The sequence below is a fragment of the Haemaphysalis longicornis genome, unplaced genomic scaffold (genome assembly GCF_048455015.1).
Source record: "Haemaphysalis longicornis isolate Haplotype H1 unplaced genomic scaffold, Haemaphysalis longicornis Haplotype H1 scaffold_5, whole genome shotgun sequence".
NCBI lineage: Eukaryota > Metazoa > Arthropoda > Arachnida > Ixodida > Ixodidae > Haemaphysalis > Haemaphysalis longicornis.
In genome coordinates this window covers 181,689,441-181,712,132 of record NW_027526385.1, presented here as the reverse complement: position 1 = coordinate 181,712,132, position 22,692 = coordinate 181,689,441, and the positions used below count along the sequence as shown (strand labels likewise).

The following is a 22,692-nucleotide window of genomic DNA, read 5'->3' as shown; positions in this document are numbered from 1 at the left end:
TACAATTACATCAGGGATTTTCTTATTAACCGGAAAGCACTCTTGAAGGTTGCCGACGCGTAATCACCTCTCATTCAAGTTGGAGGTCGAGGCACGCCACAGGGCGCAGTTCCTTCCGCACTGCTATTTAACATCGCCCTCATCGGCCTTCCCAAACTATTAGATGCCATCCCTGAACTTCGACATGGCCTGTATGCCGATGATATAACGTTATGGACGGGCGTAGTGTCGATAGGGGAAATGCAAGATCGTCTTCAGCAGACTGCTGACATCGTGCAAGCTTATGCAACCAAGTGTGGTTTATGCTGCTCTCCAGACAAATCTGAGCCTCTCCGTGTCCGGAAGCGCCAAAGTCGAAAGCACCAAGACCCAAGCATCCGAATTACCCTTTACGGAGCTACGATCACGATTTCCCCAGACATAAAGATACTGGGGATTGCCTTTCAAGAAGATTGCGCCAACCCCATACTTCTTCGGCACCTCACTCAAACAACAGGGCAAATTGTTCACATGTTCCGCCGAATCACCTCGAAGACTAGAGGGATGAAGGAAGCAGACACACTACGGCTTGTCCAAGCTTTCATCATCTCTCGCATCAATTACGCCATCCCGTATGCGATCCTCTGCAAAAGCGACGTAACCAAACTTGATACACTCATTCGGAAAGCATATAAACAAGCACTTGGTCTCCCCGTTAGCACGGCAACGGACAGACTTCTCAAACTGGGAGTACACAACAACGAGGAGGAGCTCATAGAGGCTGCTTGGTCGCCTTGGATAAAATACCCCAGAAGAACAAGGCAGTTCTTCCATGAACATACCTACAACGATAAGGCAAAACATCTATGTGGCTCCCATTCCACGGAATATGCACCCTCAGTTTCACCAAGGAAGACGTGCGGCGAGAGCACAGGCATTAGATATAGTCCATGGATCAAATTCCAAAACTGGGTACACGGACGCCGCCGACTACGCTCGTATGGATACGATGACAGCGGCCGTCACCACATGCACCGAGCATGTCGCCAGTTCACTGATTCTCAAGCAGCATGCCGAAGCTACATACGCGGATGAATATCAAGACCAGCTGCAAGAATCCTTCTCCAGCGACCCCCTCAACGCAAGATCAGTCTGGTTTGGGCACCTGCCCACTCGCCCCTTCGCGGCAATGTCATGGCCCACACGACAGCCTGAGAATTAGCCTACCGGGCACCGCGAGACGACTGACTTCAAGCGACTCATCCCCTAGTAACATACCAAAGCATCACACAGCACTACAAGCTTAGTCGGCAACAATATCCTCCTGCCCACCCGTCACTCACCAAAAAACAGGAACATAACCTGAGGCTTCTGCAGACAAACACGTTCCCACACCTATCTAAACTTCACGCCATCAACCCCACCCTCTACAGCGCGACATGCTCACACTGCGGTGAGATCTGTACCCTCTACCACATGGTTTGGGCCCGCCAGAAAAACCCAAATATTCACCCAATTCCCAACCCTTCTTATGAGCAGTGTGAGAGAGAACTGGCCAGCTCCAGCAGCGAAACTCACCTTCGGCTGGTGGAACATGCGGAGAAGGCAGCAAGCTCCAACGGGATCCTGAAATGAGGAATGCGACCACGTGCTCCCCACCCCCCTTTTTTTGCAAAATAAATTTACTCTCTCTCTCTCTCTCTCTCTCTCTGGCTTTGCTGATTTGTCAACAGATTGAAAAAAGGCACAAGACTTGATCAACTGTTCCATGTGCTTGCTCATGCCAGGCCACCAGTATTTTTCTTGGAGCGGTTGTTTTGCACGCGTGTTGTCTGGGTGTGATTCAGGGGCGATACCCAGAAGTCTGCTCACCAACAAAGAAGGCGACATGAACTGTTCCCCTCGGAGCAACAGGTCATTCATCACTGACAGTTCGTCCCGAACCCTGTAGAAAGGCGTCGCTTCTGGAGGCAGCGTCTTGGCTGATGGCCACCTGGACGTTCTCCACTGCATCACTAGGCAAAGTACTGTATCCTGCGCAGTTGCGGTTACGAATTCCTCGTGAGTTAAACATGAAGAACCAAAGCAAGCAGCATCTTCCGGCTCCGGACGGGCTCCATACTTCTCTTGCGGTAAAAGGAAAAGGGCATCTGCGACAGTGTTTTCAGTGTCCTTCTTGTATTCAATTGTGTAGTTGTATGCCAGCAGTCTGGCATGCCATCTGGTAATCCTGAAAGGCTGACGGCCCCCTCCATTTGCACCGAGCACCGTCACCAGTGCCTGATGTTCTGAACGTTACGTGAAGTGCCTGCCCCAAAGGTACCTCTTCCAATGCTCACATGCCGACATGCAGGCTAGTGCTTCCAGTTTGCCTACCTAGTACTTGGCTTCAGCTGGTGTTGGGCGCCTTAATGCAGAAGCGATTGTATGAAAGTCATCACTCTTCTGTTGCTGGAGTACAGCTCCTATGCCAACGTCAGAAGCATCTGTTGTAACCGCTATTTCAAGACCAGGGTCAAAAAGCTGTAAGCAGTTACTTGCCAAGAGAAGCTTCAGCTGGTCAAAACAGGCTTGCCTTTCCGGCGTCAAAGTGAAACCTACTCCCTTCCGTAAGAGCTGTCGTAGAGGCTCAACGAGTTCAGCATAGTGCGGTATGATGTTTGCATAATACCCAAGCATGCCAAGGAAAGAGCGCAACGTTGCCACATTTGGGGAGGCTGGAACTGTCTGGATGGCCTCTACATTGCTCAAGAGTGGGCGAACTCCTCCTTCGTTCACTCTGCGACCGAACATGTCAAGCTCCTTCACTCCAAAAATGCATTTGTCATTCAGTTTTAGCCCAGCATGGGCAATGCACTTCAAAACCTGCCGAAGGCAGGCGTCATGATCTTCTTTTGTGCACCCAAACTCCATAATGTCGTCAATGTAGCACAGAGTATTTCTGAAGCCTTGCAAGATTGTAGTCAACATTTTCTGGAAAGCAGCTGGTGCTAAAGCGAGTATAAAAACAGACACGCTTTTACCTGTACAGCCCATGCTCTGTGATGAAAGCAGTCAGGTCCCTGCTGTCTGGGTTAAGAGTCATTTGATGGTAGGCCGAGGCCAAATCCAGTCTTGAAAAGAACTTTGCACAATGCAGCTTGTATTGCAACTCGTCTGTGTGGGGCAAGGGAAATGAATCAACAATGATTGCATTGTTAAGTTCCCGCAGGTCTACACACGTCCTAATTTTCCCGATATTTTTCTTTGTTACAACTATTGGGGAGACCCAAGGGGAACTGTCAATTTTCTCAATCACATCTGCCTGTTCTAGCTGATCCAGTTCAACTTCCACAGAGTCCTTCAAGGAGCCATGAAGAGAAAATGCAAGTTGGTTTTATTCGTAAGATTTTGTGTTTTATAGTGCCCCCAGCGCTTGTCCGGATACAAACGGTGCTTTATTCACTGAGAAATTAAACAATTTAGGTTAAAATTTTGATTCTCCCGCTCAATCGTGCGTTTTCGTGGTCCCAAATGTCATCACACGAACCAACCGCTTTGCAGCCTAGAGTACCTTCATTCACGCATCCGCCGTACAGGGTAGAGACACGTATACGCTGCCACCGCCATTTTCGGTTGCTCGCTCGCCGCCGAAGCAAGTCATTGTGTCAAAACCGCGCTAAAATTATCGCCGCAATGCGGTTTACTGAAGAAGTTTGAATCATATTGTCTGTTTCGCGTTGCTAGGTCTCGTGGGAAACGAAAAGAATAACGCGTTGAGCCCGTTGCCCAATTGCGGCGGCACGGGACCGTTCAAAGTTTGTCTCCACCCTGTACAGCGCTGTTGGTTTGTTCCCGCATTTCTTTACGTTCCGTAGCCTAGATGGCGCCACCATACCGTGGCAAGCGTTTGGTTTGTTTTTGCCCGCATTTAAACCTGGCTTGTTTTTGTTCTGGGAGAAAATATTCGTTCCCTGAAACAGTGCTCGCTCGACAAATGGGGTCACGTAAGACACCGTTGCTTGCGTCAATCGGCCAGTGTCGTCTGAGACAACCCCAAGCCCCGTAGTGCTGTGCAGCTAAACCAAGCATGCTGTGCGCAGTACGAACAGCAGAACGCATCAGTACTTCTATGTTTACATGTCCTTTCGTAACTTCCACTGTTTGTCCCATCATTCTTATTGCTTTGTAAAGAATGTGCCCTATATTTAAGCGCAAATCGCTCGTTCGTCTAGTTTGTAAGCTCCACCTAATTTTCGTCTGCTTCTGCCAGCCTGCGCCAATCGCAGAGCTATGTGACATCATAGGTTCTGTTGCGGGAAATGAGCTGGTGGGTCGCATGACCATTCCCGTTTTTCCTAAATATGTAGCTTATTTGAGCGAAGTTTACGTTAAAAGTGGTGTCAGTATGATTCTAACGAGACAATCTTTTGAATGAACCAAACTTGTGTTTTCTCTTCATGGCTCCTTTCACCCCAACCGGCAAGCGTCGTAATTTAGCGCTTACAGGAGCAACATCCTTGCGTATCTTGACTTTATGCACGAAGCCCTTTGCACGACCCCAATTTCCATCAAACAGGTGAGAGAACTGGGATAGCAGATCAGGAGGGAGCCCTTCCGGTTTCAAAGAAGTGTGGAAGCAGCTCAGTGACTTAGCATTTATCTGTAGTTGCAGTGGTGTGTGGATGTCGTCGATTCCCAGGAGATTTGTGCCTTGTGGTACCACGTGGAAAAGAAGTTGAGCATGACGGTTCCGATACTGGACTGGAGTGGCGAAGCACCCTTGAATGTTTATTTTTTCTTCGTGAAAAATCGACCAATTTTACCGATGTTGGCTAGAGTGGGGGTGGAGTCTTCTCGCTACGACAGACTCTCTCGAAATGACCTACCTTGCCACAATTGTCGCAGGTCTTGTTCCTTGCTTTGCAAATTCTAGAATTGGCTACGTGTTTCGCAGAGGCGCGGCAAAAGCAAATCCTACTATTTTGTCCCGACGCGGCACGCTCGGCTGGCCCTGGCGCCAAACGCTTATCCACTTTTTGCACGTACCCTGCAGGGCTAGCTGATAACAACTGCTTGGAATATTTTGCAGCTTCTTCTATACTTCGAGCAATTGTGAGGGCCCTGTCAAATGTCAATGAGGAGCCTTCCAAAAGTAGCCGCTCCCAAAGTACGGGGTTACTCGTCTTTGCGACGAGTTGGTCGCGTATGGACTCGTCGGCCTTGTCATTAAAGGCGCAGGCAAGTGAAAGTTCTCGCAGCGAAGAAACGAATATGTCCGTGGTCTCATCCGGCAACTGAACGCGTTGACCAAACCGCTGGCGTTCAATGACAACGTTAGTACTTGCTGAGTAGTACGCCTCGAGCGTCTGTAGAGCAGCCTTGAATTCGTCGTCGTCCTCCGTAGATTGCTTCTCTGGTAGCGTGTAGTAAATTCGTTGTCCCTCGACCCTTACACAATGTAGAAAGAGCGCCTTGCAGTGTGCTGGCAGGTACACGTCGTTTGCCGACGCTACGAGGTAGTTCTCGAACAGCCGACACCATTGCGTCCATGATATGGCGGGCTTTCCCGGTGTCGGTCGAAACTGCGGTGGCGGCGTCAGTGCCATCGAAAAAGATTGTAGTATGCCGTACTTGAGTACTGACGTGCCGTTCCGCCCGAAGCCGAAAAGGGTTACCTCGTCGCCATTATGTTGTATATCAAGCGCAACGAGTCACCATACGTAGCATAGAGATGCAGACGCCACCTTGTACCCACTGAAAAAAGAGCGTTTATTGTTGTTACATGCTATTTAAAACCGGGCTGCGCTTACTGATGATGATACTGGAAATTGTCCACCTTAGCACTGTACGACACCTGGTGGCATAAACAGAACTACATTACAAAACACAACATCCCCTCCTCCCAAAAGCGGCAGCACACCGTCCCACAACACAACATCTACGTTTTAAATAACAGGTACTGCCGCGAAGGGTACCAACGGCGATAGGGGGTCTGTCCTCGGGGCACCATGATAGCAGGACGTAGAAGATGACGAAGAACAATAGCGGACCTTGAGGAATCAGCGATGGGGAACCTCTTGCTAAAGGACGTGGCCGACCCACGGACAGGGATGACCCCACGAGAGGAGAGGCTTGTCCGGGACAGCTGGCGAAACTTCACCCGAAAGAACCCCGACTTCGGAGTTATTGTCTTCCGGCGGATGTTTCGCAAGTACCCCGAGTACCAGAAGCTCTTTGAGCGTTTTAAGCATGCGGATCTGGAGACGCTTCCCAGCAACCCCAAGTTCAAGGCGCACGCCTGCGTGGTGGGCTTCCAGCTTTCGGCCATCGTTGAGAGCCTGGACGATCCCGATGTGGTTTCTGAGCTAATCCACAGGAATTCCGTCAACCATACGAAGCACGCCGGAGTCCGACCCCCTAACTTCGAGGGTTTCTTCTCCGCCGTCCTTGAAGAGATGGAGGCAAGGAACAGGAGTTATATGACCCCACCCGTCGTAGCTGCCTGGGTGAAGTTTTTCGAGGTGAGGGTGGCTTTGTCGTAAAATGTCCAGTAAATATATGCGGGAACAATTTTTTTTTTCATAAGCTGGGTTTGAGGAAAACGTAGAAAATTTCGCATAGTGCAGTTAGTGGACTATCGCTTAAAAACAGATGCACTCTTCATGAGCGTGTGTTAAGAAAAGTAAGCAAGAGTGACATTTTTTCTGGCTGATGCTGATGTTCACGACCCCCTCAAAAACTCTTTGTTTTAAATGTAGGAAAAGGTGTTAACCAAATGTTTGTGTGAGAAGCTACATTTATACCAATTTATGTCAGAAGAGCTGTTCCATGGTGTGGTAAGAAGCTATTACAGAATCAGTGCGGCCCTAGTGGGCGGGAGAGTTCAAGGCATTCTGTTTTACGGGCAGATATTACGCTTCCCGTTGGTACTTCCCTTCGCCTAGGCGCGTTGGTTTTAATTTACCTGCTGTAAAGCACCACAGCTTTTTTTATGAAGGACACAGTTACGCTCGCTAATATGCCTGTGCTTTTGCAGAAATTTGGGTGAGGTTTTCGTTTGTTCTAATGGGACACCATTCCTGGTAATTTGCAACGCTACACCCTGTTAGAAAAATTTGTTCACACAGAGCTATCGCGAAAGTGGCTCTTGCAAAGTTTTGATCTTTGTGAGTTTAAGGTGTTTTCTCAGAGTGACACCAAACATAGTGCTTCGTATGGCAGATGTTCTCAGGCTATAACTGAACTTCTTCCTTACATTCACATGCAGTTCATGAACACCATCACAAGAAGAGTTTACGACCAGGCGGATGCGACGATTTCGAGTTCAACAATGAAAACAGCCTACAAGCCTCCTTTTCTCCAGCAGTACCAGGACGTGGGACACACGAAGTCTTCTGCTCACTCCAAGGACTTCAAAGGCGACAAGCCAGCCGCCGATGTGAAGAGCCAAGGCAGCGCAAAATCTGAGTCGGCTTCCAGGTCAGGGGGCCAATCACACGGTCTGGCGACACCGCTAGGGATACAGAGTAATATACCAACTCCGCTGAGAAGCAAATCCAAAGCAGCGCCGCTCCGGAATTCCCGAACCACAAATACCAAAAAGCATTGAGTTCCACAAGAATGTCCTGGAACTGTGTCAGAAATCGTGCAAGACGTTTTTGGTGGTTTACGCATTTGAAATTAGGAATTAAGACCGATGTTTTGTCGCCTTTACGTGGTTAGCTTTATGGAGTATGAATAAAGAATTTCTGTATTTTAACCTATTGTCCCACGTGGCGTCCACCTATATACAGCTAATAGGACTTTTGGCTGGGCACGAAGGGCTTGCCAGGGTGGGACAGTAAACACTCTGCCTCAAAAAAGGTTTTAACGGGGGAACAGAACGGCCGACGTTTAACACTTAATGAACCTAGGTTCATGAGCGATAGGGAAGGGCATGCCCGAGGTTCAGTGAAAGCTCCACTTCCCTCGCGATTTCGCAGTCTGTCGTCTAGCTGTACCTTCTTGGTGATAATATTGTGCCTTTCACTCGAGCTTGCAGCAGCCACTCCTTCATTACCTACAAGCGCCTTTCTACATAATCATGGGTCTGCCGTCATCATCAGTAGCGCCTGGCCTCAGCAGGCAGGACGAGGAACGTCAGAGAAATACCATGTCTACTTTCATCTAGTTTATTCGCGTAGTATGAAATAAAACGCTTTTTCGCACATCTTCTCGCATAGTTCACACTATTCGCTTAAAAATTCTAATTTAATCATAAACTTGTTCTTCAAACAATTTTTTTTTTCAATCATAGCTTGGCAAAGCGGCCTCCTTAGCCATCAAAACCTCCAGATCCTGGCCGATCCATCAAGTGAGTATGTCCAACACAGAAAGCAACAACTGCAACAACGACAGCGGCTTCTGGTCTTCTCGGCCGCAGCATGAGGTGGCTCCTCGATTCCGTCCTCCAGCTGCCATCGTATAACATAGGCAAATAAATTTTGAACCTGCCGAAAAACTATGTCGGCGCCTACATGAATTTGTTACACGGACGCCGTCAGCATGGAGCCCCGCTTCACCATACCGTTTCTCCCCTTGCAGCCTTCTAGAGGCGCTTCCCCCCAGCCAGGTTCCTCAAAATGTAAGCGCACTTTGGCATTCTCACTTTTGTCTCACCGGCTGAGCACTGCCACATTAGCACTGTCTTACCTACGGTCCCCTACGGTGTGGGCTCCTAGATAATGGCGAGCGGCCGTACGACGTCTGTCATGACTACGTGAACGCGATCGTCGTCATAAGTCTATCCCACCACAATCACGTCATGGCGCCCCTGGTCACTGTCCCCAAGCACGCCGTAACGCACTTTAGCATGGTAAAAACGCTAACCGCCTTGCAGAATCCCTGTGCTCTAGCTTTAACCCTAGGGCGGAGTAACATTGCACCACCACCCAGCTTCACCAAAAGCCCCCCGTAAACCTGCGGCCGCTGAAAGCAGGTTGCGCCAAGCTACTCGACTCCTCGTGATCGCACCACTACACCGAATACCGCGGCCTTCCCACCACCTCCGCCGTTCTACCTCAAGAACCACGAGGTGTGGCTTTGCCTCACAGAGTGCTTCCTCAGAGCCGCGCTTTTTAAGCCCTTGGTTGCGGCCTCCGTACGCAGAAAATTACAAAGAAATACGGAACACACGTACACCCGTAGCGGATTGGCAAGTAATGGGCCTTAAGAATGATTAATGTTTAAGAATGAATAATGATTAATAATGAAAGATCATGTAATCTCAAGCGAGAATTGTCTAAAAAATTCGGACGTTGAGGTTGGAACAAAAACTTTACTTTATGAGCAGAAGGAGACTAAAAGCTAGCAGGACAAGCGCCGAGTCTTAGATGAGTATCCAGGGCTGAGCGTGGGCTTGCGCCATATGACGGGCTCGCAAAACCAAAACAATACCCACGTAGGGGATTGGACAGGAATCGGGAATAACATGGACTAATGCACCACCTCCACAAAAGTATAAATAAGAAACTACGGTATATGAACGAACAAAGCGCATATAATTACAAGCGAGAGTTAGTAAATAATTCGGAAGTAGAGGGTTTGATAAATTAATTTAGTTTTTGAACTTAAAAAAGAAAGGAAGCTCACACAAACGTACGCAACGTTTACGACAATCAAGACCGCTTAGGTTCACGATTGCAGCCGATTTGACTCTTCCTCACTTCCACAATGACCTTTACTCGAAGAAGCAAATCGACGCATAAATAAACTAGGCGCCCGCCGCGGCTGTATGCACCCTATCACGTGTCCCTGTGTTGAGCAGGTGCCGTATTTCTCACCCCACCTTCACAGCCGAGTGAGTAAGCTGTTTGACTTTCCGGTAATAACTGACCATAATATCCACCGCAACCTGACGGCATTGTTTCCGAATTATATTAGGTATTCTGTGAAGAATAGAGCCTTGTATAAGCCGCAGCCTTGGAAAACATCAAACTCACAAGACTGCTACCACCTTGAAAGTAAGTACTACCACCCACAGCAGTAATTTGGTGCTCATATCCGAAAACTCCTCCCAATGTCGGCACGCGATGTCATTGCCCGCATCCTGACCCCATGTCTCGAGACAGCCCTCAGTAGTGGCGTGGGCCCTCCCTCCATCCCTAGACATATGCGTTAAGGTTAGGAACCATGAACACCAAGCTGCCCCGCATTCCAACTGTCTGTGAGGATTCAGAGTCGGAAATTAAACCCTTAACTGTCTAACAACCCGACCTGAAAAAGGCCATCAACCAGGTAGAACCCGCCATCGTCCACCACTGCAAAGTCTTCGTCGAGCGCTCCCCCTCCGTTGAAGGCCTGCACAACTTCGTCTTCTTGCTCCTCTGGGTGATTTCATTCTCGCCAGCAGCACGGTGTGCTTCCTAATAATACGTGTCGTCTGCAGCGTGCATATCTGCTTTGGTAAGCTCATACGCCATGTGCGTGGCACAGAGTTGGAGATAGTCCTTCCGCCCCCAATTTTATGAGTGCAGGTAGTTGCCCTAGCAACGCGGAGCGAGTGACGTTGGGAGCAAAAAATAGTCATTTTGTCGGCGACGCTGTTTGCTCAAACGCTGACTGGGAAGTGCGCTTAGTATTTTTTTTCTTTTTATTTTGCAAGCCCACACGCAAACCTTGATTCGTATTACTGACTACGCACCTGCCCTGCGAGTTTTATTTTCCAGTTCAAAGAGTTCATTTTTTGTTGCTATTCTAAATCTGAATCTTCCACCAATCCTAGCTTTTTTTACGAATTCCTTTCACGGGTACGTTCCTCATTCAAATGCTTAAGTTTTAAATTTACAGTATTCGTGTACGGCCCGCATTAGTCCTGCTTACGCTCGATTTGTAGCCGATTCTCCATGCGGGTACCTGGGCTCGGCATTTACGTTATATTTTTCTGTATGTAAAGTGTGCACTCAAAAGCCTCAACAGCACCACTGTTAAAATAGGATTAACAGTGACGTTAAGTAAAACGTTAATCGCATCATCAGGCTAATCTTGTGGTGCTCTATTCGTTATGCAGGCATGTGTTATAAAGAAAATTAATATCAAAGGTACTACACCATTTTTTAAATCCCACCTCTTAAGCGCCAGCCTCTGTAATTTTGCGTAGCCGACCGCCCCCGTGTAACCGAGGGAGCTTAGAGGGAATCTAATACACGAGATTGTTGAGACGAGGGAGAGCGCCGCTGCCGGAACACGCATGTTTAATGGCGGAAAACATATAGATCGCCTCCTCGCGCTGTATGAGCAGGTCTTCTTGTAGGTCATCATCTTCATCCTTGATGGGAATATTTTACAGGTTCTACACGTTAAACTGAGGTGCTCGCTGATGAGACCGAAAGAAGATCTCGTACAATCCCGTTTTTCACTTTCCGAATGACGTATCGACGGAAAGAACACGGACGGGCTTAAAAGGCAAAGAAAGTGGGTCATGCAAAACGCGTCCCACAATAAAAGCCAATGGTTTGCTCGCATCGTGTTGCACCGCTCGAAGTACGCTCCAAGCGAATGAAAAACCCAAGGCCACACACGGCCGGGCTGGAGGGGCGGCGGTCGCAAGTGCGCGCTCGCCGCTCCTCCAGTCCGGCCGTGGGCCACAACAAGGCAAACACGTGAAGAGAAAGACAGATAGAGATAACGAGAAATCGGCACATCACAGATTGGGCACCGCACTGCTAGCGGCGCACAGCAAACTTGAGCAGCGAATACAGCGAAGAAGGAGCGCGACAGGTATACCCTATCTATGAGCAGCGTGGTCCTTGAGAGCGGAGTAAGAAGACAGGGCAAAGGGTGCTTCTTCCGGCTTGATACGCCACCCCTAACCGCTCACGCTGCCTACGCCCTTTGCTATACGCCTTGTTAGCTCCCCCCGATAGCAGAAAGCTGTCTGCAGTGTCTACAAAGTCGAGATACTATGTATGTTTACGCAAGACTGCAGCCTTGTTTACACTCGCCTCCTCTGCGGAGGAAGTTGGCCAATCTCTCAGTAAGTGATCCGGACGCACGCTCTCCTGTACGGGGTAACCTCGGCATGGCAGCGAACCGTGCACGAAAGAAAGAAGATCATGGTTGGGGCGAAATACGAAGCTGCCTCGCCTGTAGACTAAACTAGCTTGTAATTTAACGACGTGTTCATTAGCTTCTACGTGCACCAGAGAAAGGCTCCCAAGAAGAACGTGCACGTCCTTAGATGGCCTTCGCCTCAAAGCGAGATAGATGAAGAGCACCAGACGACAGAAACGACGCAACGACGTCAAGCGCTTCGATGCAACTGTAGGAACTAGAAGACAACTCAGTAGTCACAATACAGGGTGGCAAATTCTCGCACTGCGTCTCTTAGTTAAATTAACAGTATTTTCTAGTATGGTGTGTGCAGTGTGCGGGGCAGCAGAATGTAATTTAGGCACAGTGTGGTAGCTACGGTATCCTGATTCGGTGTTTGGGACTGGAGTTCTTTCGAACAAGCGCAACATGCACTGACTGTTGTCTGCCCTTTTCTTGTGCAGTGTGAAGGATATCGTGGCATGTTGTTTCTCTGCTTTTGAAACGATGCGAGGTATGCTTTGACAAGCTAGTCATAGGGGCCACTTTTTTGTTGACTGGTGTCAGCTATATAGCGTTCGTAGACCGTTTTTCGGGACTGTGCGATGCCACTTGGTATGTGCTCTGTATACCTTTTCTTTTCGCAGTGTGCGCGGCGGGCTTAGTGTGTCTGTTTGATTTGTAGCAATTCTGATTTCTTTGTGTCATTGGTGCATCACGAGTTCGCTATTAGCTTGCTGCCTGTGATTTGGATAAGCGTGGAGAGTTTGGTTTGGTGTTTCTTTTTCTTTCTTCTTTTTTTTCGCATCTACAAATTGGTTTTTACATTAAAAAATAGCATTGGGCTATCGCTCCTTTTTACCTATTTTTTATTGGCTGTTAAGCTGTCATAGCTTGGTTGGAGCGGGTTTTGTTCCCCGAATTTCTTCTTGTTTCTTTATTATGGTGAACACGGAATCAATAAAGGAATAAAGGTTTTAGGGCGGCATTTTCAGCGATGCACGGATGCGCTTCAACGAGCACATCTATAGTTTACCGATTACAAAGCCCATAGTGACTACAGGATTCACATAGAAGAAGCGAAGGTCACACCAGCAAGACAGGCCTGTTCATGGGAAACAAGAAGAAGCTTATGCGGACGTCCCTTTGAAGTCGCATTTCGCCGCTATACAGATCCAACAGTACTGCCGCCCCTTCTACAATCTGACGGCAGTTCCACAACTGGAACCATACAATCTGCCGATCTTCTTCTAAAGACGCTCATATCAGAGGACACGAGGAAGAGTGGTGCGTTGGTTCGCACGGCGTTACGCACGTTTTTTGCCCTCACACCATATCAGTCGGAGTACCAAGATGTCGACTTCACCCAAAGCGCATTACGAGAAGCCGCCCGCAGCCTGAACCCTAATTCAGCCCCTGGCTTTGACGGTATTACTATTCTTTCGACTCAGCTATTAATTACCCCCATTCCAAATTCTTCCTCAATCTGTTTAACACCTGTCTTCAGCTTGGACACTTCCCGTCCCACTGGAAAATTTCCCGTGTTACGTTCCATTTAAAACCTGGAAGGCCAGGACATCAACCCTCCTCATATCGTGCAATTTGTGTTACATCTATGCTGGGGAAGTTGCTGGAGGGGATGCTAAATTCTTTATACTTCTTCCTTCATCAATCTGGTCTTCTCCATTCTCACTAGTATGATTTTACTAAGGGGAAGAATCGGACAACTGCATTGGTGGGTCTCCGTCGCTCACTTCAAGAACGCGGGGATAATGGAGATTTATCTTTGGCCATATCTTTGGACTTTGGTGGCGCATTTGGCTCAATTTGGCATGCAGGGCTTCTACATTTCTTCCGGTCCCAACGCTGCCCTAGCAATAGATACCGGCTATTGCATTCATTTTTAAAGGGCCGAACAATGTCTTTTCATTCACACTCCGGAAGTATTACCCATGCAGCGAAAAACAGACGCCCACAAGGTTCACCATCAAGCCAGCTATTATGGAATGCTGATATCCATGATCTACTCTCTCTTCCGATGCCTGATAACGTATACCTTCCGACATATGCGGATGACACGATCGTTGTTATACATGGGAATACGCGAAGGCAGCTTGAAACAGCGGCTCACCAAGCCTTGGATAGAGTTACCACTTGGAGCAACAACGCAAAACTTGCGTATAATCCGACGAAATCTTCCTGTTTACTGGTTTCGAGAGGAGAACGAGGAGCGAGCCGAAAACCCACAGTGAGACTTTACGGGACGTCCTTGCGATAAGTGCCTGAGATGAGGCTCCTTGGGGTTGTTTTCGACAATCATTTAACCTTTATCGCTCACGTCAATCACCCCCGAACCATCGTCGAAAACCTTGCGGTGTCCATGATACGCTTTAGTCGTAAGCACACCATTGTAAATAGACAGCATCTTCGCCTATTACATCATTTGTTTTTGACGTCAGCCCTTTCGTACGCCGCTCCAGCGGGGTGGTATACGAGTGAACACTCCATGCTTCGGGCAAGAGTACGCTCGCTTCTCAGATCTACACTGTTTGCGGTGACGGGAGCGTACACGACAGCAAGAACGGCTGCTGTGGAGGTAATGGCTAATACATTACCTCTAGACATACACCTAGGCATTCGAGTCCTTACTTCTGTTTCTCCTGTTTTATGAGCAGCAATTCATCACGTTCAACTCACTTAATTGTGAACCTTCCGACGTAGACCTTCCCATTGACCCTCTCACTCATCAAGCCAGATTTATTCGAATTAGCAGTGAGAGGGGCACTGCTGCCGACGCTAACCAAAAATCACGAATCCCTGGCCGACACGCCTACACAGATAAATCGCATACCTGTACTTCAGCTGGTGCCTGCTTTGTTATCGTGTCTAGGCCTGATTCTATTACAGCAGTGCGCCGCCACCGGCTCGTTACCCCAACCTCTTCGTTCGAAGTAGAAGCAATAGCCCTGGACAAACTACTACAGTTTTTACTTGAAAATCTACCTTCTTCTCCCGTTAACAGCCTCTTTGTCCTAACCGATCTTCATAACCCGTTTAATCAATCCACAGCAGTTCTCCAATTGAAAATAGACATCCTTTCTCTCGCGAATGTTGTTTCTGTTCGTCTTTATCACGTACAGGGACCCTCAAGTGTTTGGGGGTAACGAGCTGGCGGGCATGGTGGCGGCAAGTGCGGCTACTAGAGGAGAAGGTGCCCACGGTAAACTGTCCAAACGCATGATGAGACCGCGATTAACAAAAGAGGGTCACCTGCAATGGCAGCAAAGGTGGTCCATGAAAAATACCAACAGACAACTGTACAGATGGCTACCCAATGTATTGGACATTCCCTCCTTCTTCCCTCCACCAAAAAGCTAACTGAGTTGATCACTGGACATGGACGGTTCCCACATTATTTTGATACGTTACAACTGAGGCCAACCTGTCGATGCTTCTGTTGAAAAGACGTACCTTCCATTACTCACTATTTACAAGATTGTACAAGAGCAGTTGTGTACATTCGACGAATCCACAGCGTAAAACGACAAGCTCTGGAACCATCCCATTTACGGACAGTATTGAATGACTGTGTAGCAGTTCAATTTTAACGGAACTGGTTCACTTTGTTTCAAAGGAACTGCCTGAGGTGTGACAGATATCCAGCACCCCGAGCCAAGAGGTACTTTGTTGCGAGTGATGCGCTCAAGTTTTTTTTTCAGTGTTAGTGTGACCGGTTTCTGTTCTTTGCAGTGTGCGTGGCTGCAATACCATATGAACAGCATTTTCTAGTATGGTGTGTACGGTGTGCGGGGCTGCAGAATGTCATTTAAGCGCATTGTGGAAGCTACCGTATGCTGATTCCGTGTGCGGGACTGGAGGTCTCTCGTACAAGCGCAACTTGCACTGACTGTCGCCTGTCTTTTCCTTATGCAGTGTGAAGGATGTAGTGGCATGCTGTTTCTCGCCGTTATTGAAACGTTGCAAGATATGCACCGACAGTCATAGGTTCCACTTTTTTGTTGACTGGTGTCAGCTATATAGCATTCGCAGACCGTTTTTCTGGAAGGGGCGAAGCCACATGATATGTGCGCTGTTTACCTTTCTTTTTCGCAGTGTCCGGGGTTGCCTTAGTGTGTCTGTTTTATTTGTGCTGATTCTGATTTACTTTTGTGATTGGTGCTTGACCATTTCGCTATTAGCTTGCTGCCTGCGATTTGGGTAAGCGTGGAGAGTTTGGCTTTGTGCTGTGTCACTGTTGTTTTTCTCATTTACAAATAGGTTTTTTATTAAAAAAATACCTTTGGGCTTTCGCTCTTTTTCATTTATTTTTTATTGGCCTGCCACAGCTTGACTGGAGTGGGTTTCGCTCCATCAATTTGTTTGTGTTGTTTATTACGGGGAACACGAAATAAATAAAGAAATACAGGTTTCAGTCCGCGCCAAATGAGCTGGGAGTCGGCGCGTGTATTTAAAACAATCTTTAACCGGTTGTTGGTGCCCTGTATTCCGAAGTTGTAGCTCCTTGTGGGTATTGCGGAGTTGGCACGCCCTAATTACGCCGTCACGTTGGGGATACACCTTTTCAATCCGACACACCTCATAGAATGTTCTGGGTTCATGACATTCGAGAACTACGATTCCTACTAAGATGCCTCCGTTTCTTGCTGCCTTGGTACGAACGGTCGCTCCAAACTCCCTCAAGTATTCCCGGTGCCTTCTGATCCTCCAAGACCGAATGGTGCGACACCGGCTTTTCCAAGTCCTTTGTATATGCAAATTTTGCGTCTACTTTCCTCCCTCGTAAAGTTTCATTCTTCCTCCAATGACGTCCGCAGGTATTATAGACAGCAGTTTTTCAGGTTCAGCATTCGCGTAGGTAGGACGACGGTTGTTGAGCCTGCCTTCCAGATCGGTGACTATCGTCCGAAGTTCCTGTAATAGGGTTGTTGATTTTTCTATTATCTTCCGCGTTGATGATGATGCTGGTGTTAAATGCCGCAAGGCAAACGAAGGCAACGAGCGCCAAAACGGTGGTTAGGTATGAAGGATGTAACCATAAGCGCTAAAATCGTTCAACAAAAACAAAAGTGAATTCAGTAAAAGACAATGAGGACGGCTGGTGTAAAACGCCAGGTTGTGATAATGCGTGGCATGAAATCGGGTTTGAAAATAACTACGCGTGATAGGAATTGAGGTGTAAAAACTTTATGTCACTAAGAAACTTAAAGGTGCGTTGTACATAAATCATGGGATCATCCGCTAAAAACAATGCTGGGTGTAGTGGAATGTGTCGTCTGTAGAGTTCGGCGAAGTGTTTCTGTCGTGTTGTGGGGAGTGCTTTGCATTAATGTAGCACATAGATCATGGATAGGCCGTCTCCACACCTGCTACACAACGTTCTTGGAGATCCCGTGAGCAGGTATGAGTGTGTTGCATGCGTGTGGCCGATCCGTAATCGAGCCAGGGTAACTTCATTGTGCCTGTTGTGTGTGTCAGTGGTGTATGCTACCAAGAGTGTCTTTATGACGTGTAGTTTGTTGTCTGCCTGTTCATTCCAGTGTGCTTGCCATGTATTGCGAAGGTGTTGTGTGATGTGTGACTTAAGGTAAGTGTACGGTATTGTTGTTATGTCCAATGTGTTTGCAAGTGCAGCAGTAGCGGCCATTTGATCTGCTGTCTCGTTTCCGGCGATCCCCGAGTGACCTGGCACCCCGCATACGGTCACTTCAAGACCTAATGCAAATGCTGACATAATGGTTTTGTAAACTAGATGAATAACATGGTTTTTACAAAACTGCTTAGATGACAATGCACGTACTACACTCAAGGAATCTGTGAAGATGATGGACTTGGGAATTTTATGAACTATGTGCTTTAAAACCAGAAATATGCCATACGCTTCAGCCGTAAAAATGCTGCTTTTCGAGTTTAAAGTGTTAGATACCCTAAAATCAGGTCCGTGCGCAGCACACGACACGGTACGGTTATCTTCCGCGTTGACGTTTCAAGTCCTTGTATAGAACTCCGCACGCAAGATTCCACTGACTCTTGCGTGTGGAGCACTAATCTTGCATTTTCTTGTCCTGGATAGCTTGCATAATTCTATTGACTTATTTGGTTTCTTTCTTGGATGTCTTTGCGTTATCCTAGTATATTATCTTTGGTATAAACCGTCTGAACACTGGCAAAAAACTGTTGGTCGACATGTTGGATACTAACTCCTAATGTACACCCGTTGTGGCGACATATGTGAAAGTTATGACATACATCTTTATGTGCCCATCATTTTCTCTTGCGTGCAGTATTCCGGCAACGTGTACGGCGTTGATTTCAAATGTCAACACCACATTGACGCGTTCTGCTGGTGACGGTGGGGTAGATTGCGTCACAGCACTAATGTTGTGCCTCTTGCAAGCGATGCAATTGTACAAAACTTTCTTCAGCACCTGACGTCCTTGCGGTACCCGAAATCTTGTGCCCAGTTATGACAACACGTCATAAAAACCTTCATGCAGAACTAGGGTATGAACGTAGCAGGCCGAAAGCTCCGCAAAGTGACCTCCTTTAGGCAAAACAGTAATATCCGATTTTGGTAGCTTGCTGTACTGTAGTCGTGCTTTGTGCCAAAGCACCCCATCACTTTTTCAATATACTTCCATTTCATGCAGTGAAACCATATTTTCCTTGCTCTTTGTCTTGCTTCGACTTAAGTCAGCAATAGGTTCTTGTGCTTGTTTTATCCTATAGATTTCTGCCTGGCTTTACTCAGTTGACTTCAACGGCCCGTGTTGGTGGTTTCTCTTCACAAGATTACGATTCAGGAAACCTGAGTAGTGATGCGTAGCAGCCGGTTATAACAACTGTACCGCCATATCTGCATAACGCACCGAGAAAGTGCACGTGCTTCGAATTTATTGCATTGGCCGCCCTCTTGCAACTGTAAAACAGTGCTGAGATTCAATATTTCTTGTTTGTGCGCATCAGGTGCAGTCATCCAGCCTGGACCTCTCCACCACAGGTCTGGTTCTGCTAAGGTCTTCCCGCTGATCTCACGCGTCGCAAAGTCTGTCGGGTTATTTTCTGCCTGCACAAACGACCAGCAGTCGTGAATTTCATTCTTCGTACTTCGGACACCCGGTTCTCGGCATATATTTCTTTTGCAGGAAAGATGTACAGGGATTTTGAACATACCATACACGGGGTATTCCCCAAAATGTTTAAGTACATCGATGATTTTTTTATACCTAAGGAACCTAGTCACGTCGCTATGAGGATTTCTGGTGTTTCCAAGCTTAAATTCCCGTTTCTGCAAATCCAGTTTCTAGAGTGTGAGTGAAAAACGTTTTTTTGAGCAGGTGAAGTGGGAGTGGTTCCCAATTCCTGGAAGCCATGTGATGGATCTATTTTTGGGAAGATGAAAAGACGAAGGGCGCGGAGGTCTTCACGCCGTTCCTACGAAAACCCTGTTTTTCTCAGGGTTATCTTATCCCATTCTTTCTTTCTGGCGTACGTGGGTCCTTCAATTCGAAGAATTCCGTGGATCGCAGTACTTCGTCACGACGAACCATACCTCCGCGGCAGCGGCCACTGCCGCTGCTGACATGGCTTCTCATGATCTCAGCCCCTACTCAGCACTGGAGATGCATTTGGGCGATCCAACAGAAGACATCGACAATATAACTGGTGAGAACAATACAGACTTCATAACACCTATGACAAAAAGGCCAAGCGGCAAGCTTCCCGTTCTAACGCTCCGCCTGACGCCGCTATGCCTGCTGGATCAGCCACATCAAAAACCGACGCTTCTACGAGCTCCTCTCAGCTCACTACTGGCAACCAACACGAGGACGTAGAAGCCCCTACAACCAGCAAGGCTAACCACAACACTTCAGGTATGCCAACTCAGCGAACCCGATTGCCCATCACCGTCATTTTCCGCCCCAAGTAGCCAGTCAACCTAAAGCAAATAGGCCTCATTCATGCGCACCGGGCTATTGAGCGCCATGTCAAGACGCTTCCCGTAAACTATGCCTTTCAGGTGCGCCTTTTGGAACGCTCAAACCTACTCGCTGTAGACTTGGAGTCACCTCTGCTTGCTACTCATCTACTAAGTCTCACGCAACTAGAGGTGCAAAAAAACGTCATTCCAGTCAACGGGTACGAGTCCTTTGCAGCCGGGCATATCAGAGGCGTAATACACGGAATACAGGACATTCCGCCTAATAATCTCAAGCAACACCTGCGCTGTTCGGGAGCAGAAATCATCACTGCTCGTCCGCTAGGCAAGACAAACTCAGCACTTGTCACATTCAATGCTACATCACACCCGCGCACTGTTCGTCTTTTTAGCGTCGTTACAATAGTCTTCCCCTACAAGCTACGCACTCTTGTATGTGACACCTGTCACCAGAAGGGTCATAAAAAAGACATTTGCCCAAAGCATACAGCGCCAGAATGTTCCACGTGTAGTCTGGCCGTAGTGATTGATTGATTGATTGATTGATTGATTGATTGATTGATTGATTGATTGATTGATTGATTGATTGATTGATTGATTGATTGATTGATTGATTGATTGATTGATTGATTGATTGATTGATTGATTGATTGAACACACGTTTATTCCATTTTCTTGCGCTTGAGTGCTACTATGGATAGATGGGTCGGTAGGGGATTGGTAGGGAAGGGGAAAGTGGGAAAGGTTAATGCCGCCATTCACTGCGTCAGCGGCCAGGACGCAACACTATGGTCGCCTGGAGTCATAGCCAGCGTAGTGTCCTGCGCGTCGCCACAAAGCCGGTCGCCAACGACTGGTGCTGCGGGGTCCAACAGAAAAAGCAGCAGAGCGCGCCACAAGCTAGTAGCGTACCCAGCAGGAGCTTTTGGTGGCGGACAGGACCAGGACTGGAGAAACGAGGGCCAGGGACCAAGTCGCACGTTGGTGAGGGCACGGCACCGAGGAATACTGTAGCGGGGGCAGTCCCACATTAGATGTTGTAGGTCTGCCCTGGTATGGCAAGTGCTGCAGGAGGCGCGCAGTCTGGTTTGCCACAATTGTCATGGCCGTAGTGGAAAACCACCAGTGTGCGACTACACCATCCTGCACCAATTGCAAAGGTGCGCATCTCGCTACTGATCCGACATTCCCGGCTCGTAAACAAGTCCCGGGCTCAACGTTTAAATGGCTCAAGCATTATCCGCAAATTGGACATGAAATGCCTCCACGCCCCAACGTTAGCTCGGTTCCACCGTTTTAAAGCAATGAATTTCCACCATTGCCATGCCAACAGGCTTCGCAATCAGCGGGCTCTCATGTTCCATGTATAGGAGACCACCTCAAGAACAGCCAGCCAGCTCCAGCTGCCCATCTTATTTTGCCCAACTTAGAAAGCCTGAAGCAGGAAACTTTTGCATCGTTGCGAACGTCACTTGTTGCCGCCATCAAAGCACAGGTCATCTCAATTCTGCAGCAAGAAATAACGCACCAAATCCAGCAAAAAGTCATGCAAGCGATGCAACAAAACGTGATCCAAAAGCTACAACAATACACCTCAGCCGAGGTTCACCCGGCTGTTTCTGACGTAACAACTTCCCTGCCTAACATCATCCGTAGCACACTTCAGTGTCAACTGCAAGTTCCACCGGCTGCCGAACTGTCATGAATGACTACCAGCTGTCCACTCAGAATTCAACGTGGATTCTCCAATGGAACTGTCGAATTTTATCTCTAAAGAAGGCAGAACGTTGCCTACATCTGCAAAGAACTCACCCTATAGCGTTACTTCTCCAGGAAACCAACGACTTTAGCACCACTTGACCCGGTTACATTGGCTACCACCACCCGTCAATCAAAGACAGACTCACGGGGTGGCCTTCGACTCCAGGTAAAGCTGCAATATACATCGACAAGTACATTCCCCCACACACAGTTAGACACTTTTAAATACTGCACCACATTGCAGGAAGTCACTGCAGTTCGCTGCACATTTCATCATCATACATACAGTATTATTTCGGCCTATTTTCACCCGGGACGCCTACCTACTTTGTGCTGTGACTTCCGTTGGATCTCTCATTTGCGTAACTTGTTCCCATCTGATTTTTTAGTATTGGAGGAGATTTTAATACACATCATCAAGATTGGCGTTATCCAAGTAGCAGGGATCAGGGCCATCAATTACTATATAGCATGACATCGGCTAAGTTCGTCCTTCTTAACGATGTAGACATGCCAACTAGATTAGCTCAATACAAGACTTTACATGGGGTAGTCGCAAACTTAAGCATACCTGGACTGCGCTACCTGATACTATGGGCAGCGAACCATCTCCCTATTGCTGTTACCCTGCATTCTAAAAGCGACATTCCATACAGATATGTACAACACATCCACCGAGACAGGTACCACTACGCCCTTATGTACACCAATTTAGAACCATCCAGCCTAAGTCTAGTTATGTAGGCTATTCGCCACGCCAGAAAAGCATCCGTTACCAGGACGCGTGTCCATCCCAAAACTCCAGACCCTGATCGGCATCTGCTTAACCTCTGGAATTCCCGTTTTCTTTTACTGAAGCGCATACAGAGAGAAGGCATCACAAAACGCCTTAGACGGGAACTCAACCTCGCAACTAAAAGGGCTACAACTTACGCTAAGGAGTT

The 22,692-nt window shown here is 47.8% G+C and overlaps 1 protein-coding gene across 1 annotated transcript; it reads left to right on the top strand.

Moving 5' to 3' along the window:
• Positions 1-6,026: 6,026 nt before the first annotated feature.
• On the top strand, positions 6,027-8,552 carry LOC144140031 (cytoglobin-1-like). Its single transcript, XM_077672244.1, has 3 exons — positions 6,027-6,482; positions 7,229-7,412; positions 8,545-8,552. Exons 1-3 carry the CDS (start codon positions 6,027-6,029, stop codon positions 8,550-8,552), a joined length of 648 nt encoding a protein of 215 aa, XP_077528370.1.
• Positions 8,553-22,692: the final 14,140 nt, after the last annotated feature.

Bases quoted from the DNA above. Each gene is read 5' to 3' on its own strand.
- LOC144140031 (XM_077672244.1), top strand. From the start codon at position 6,027: ATGGGGAACCTCTTGCTAAAGGACGTGGCCGACCCACGGACAGGGATG. The intron at 6,483-7,228 runs GTGAGGGTGGCT...ATTCACATGCAG, and splicing joins CCTGGGTGAAGTTTTTCGAG to TTCATGAACACCATCACAAG.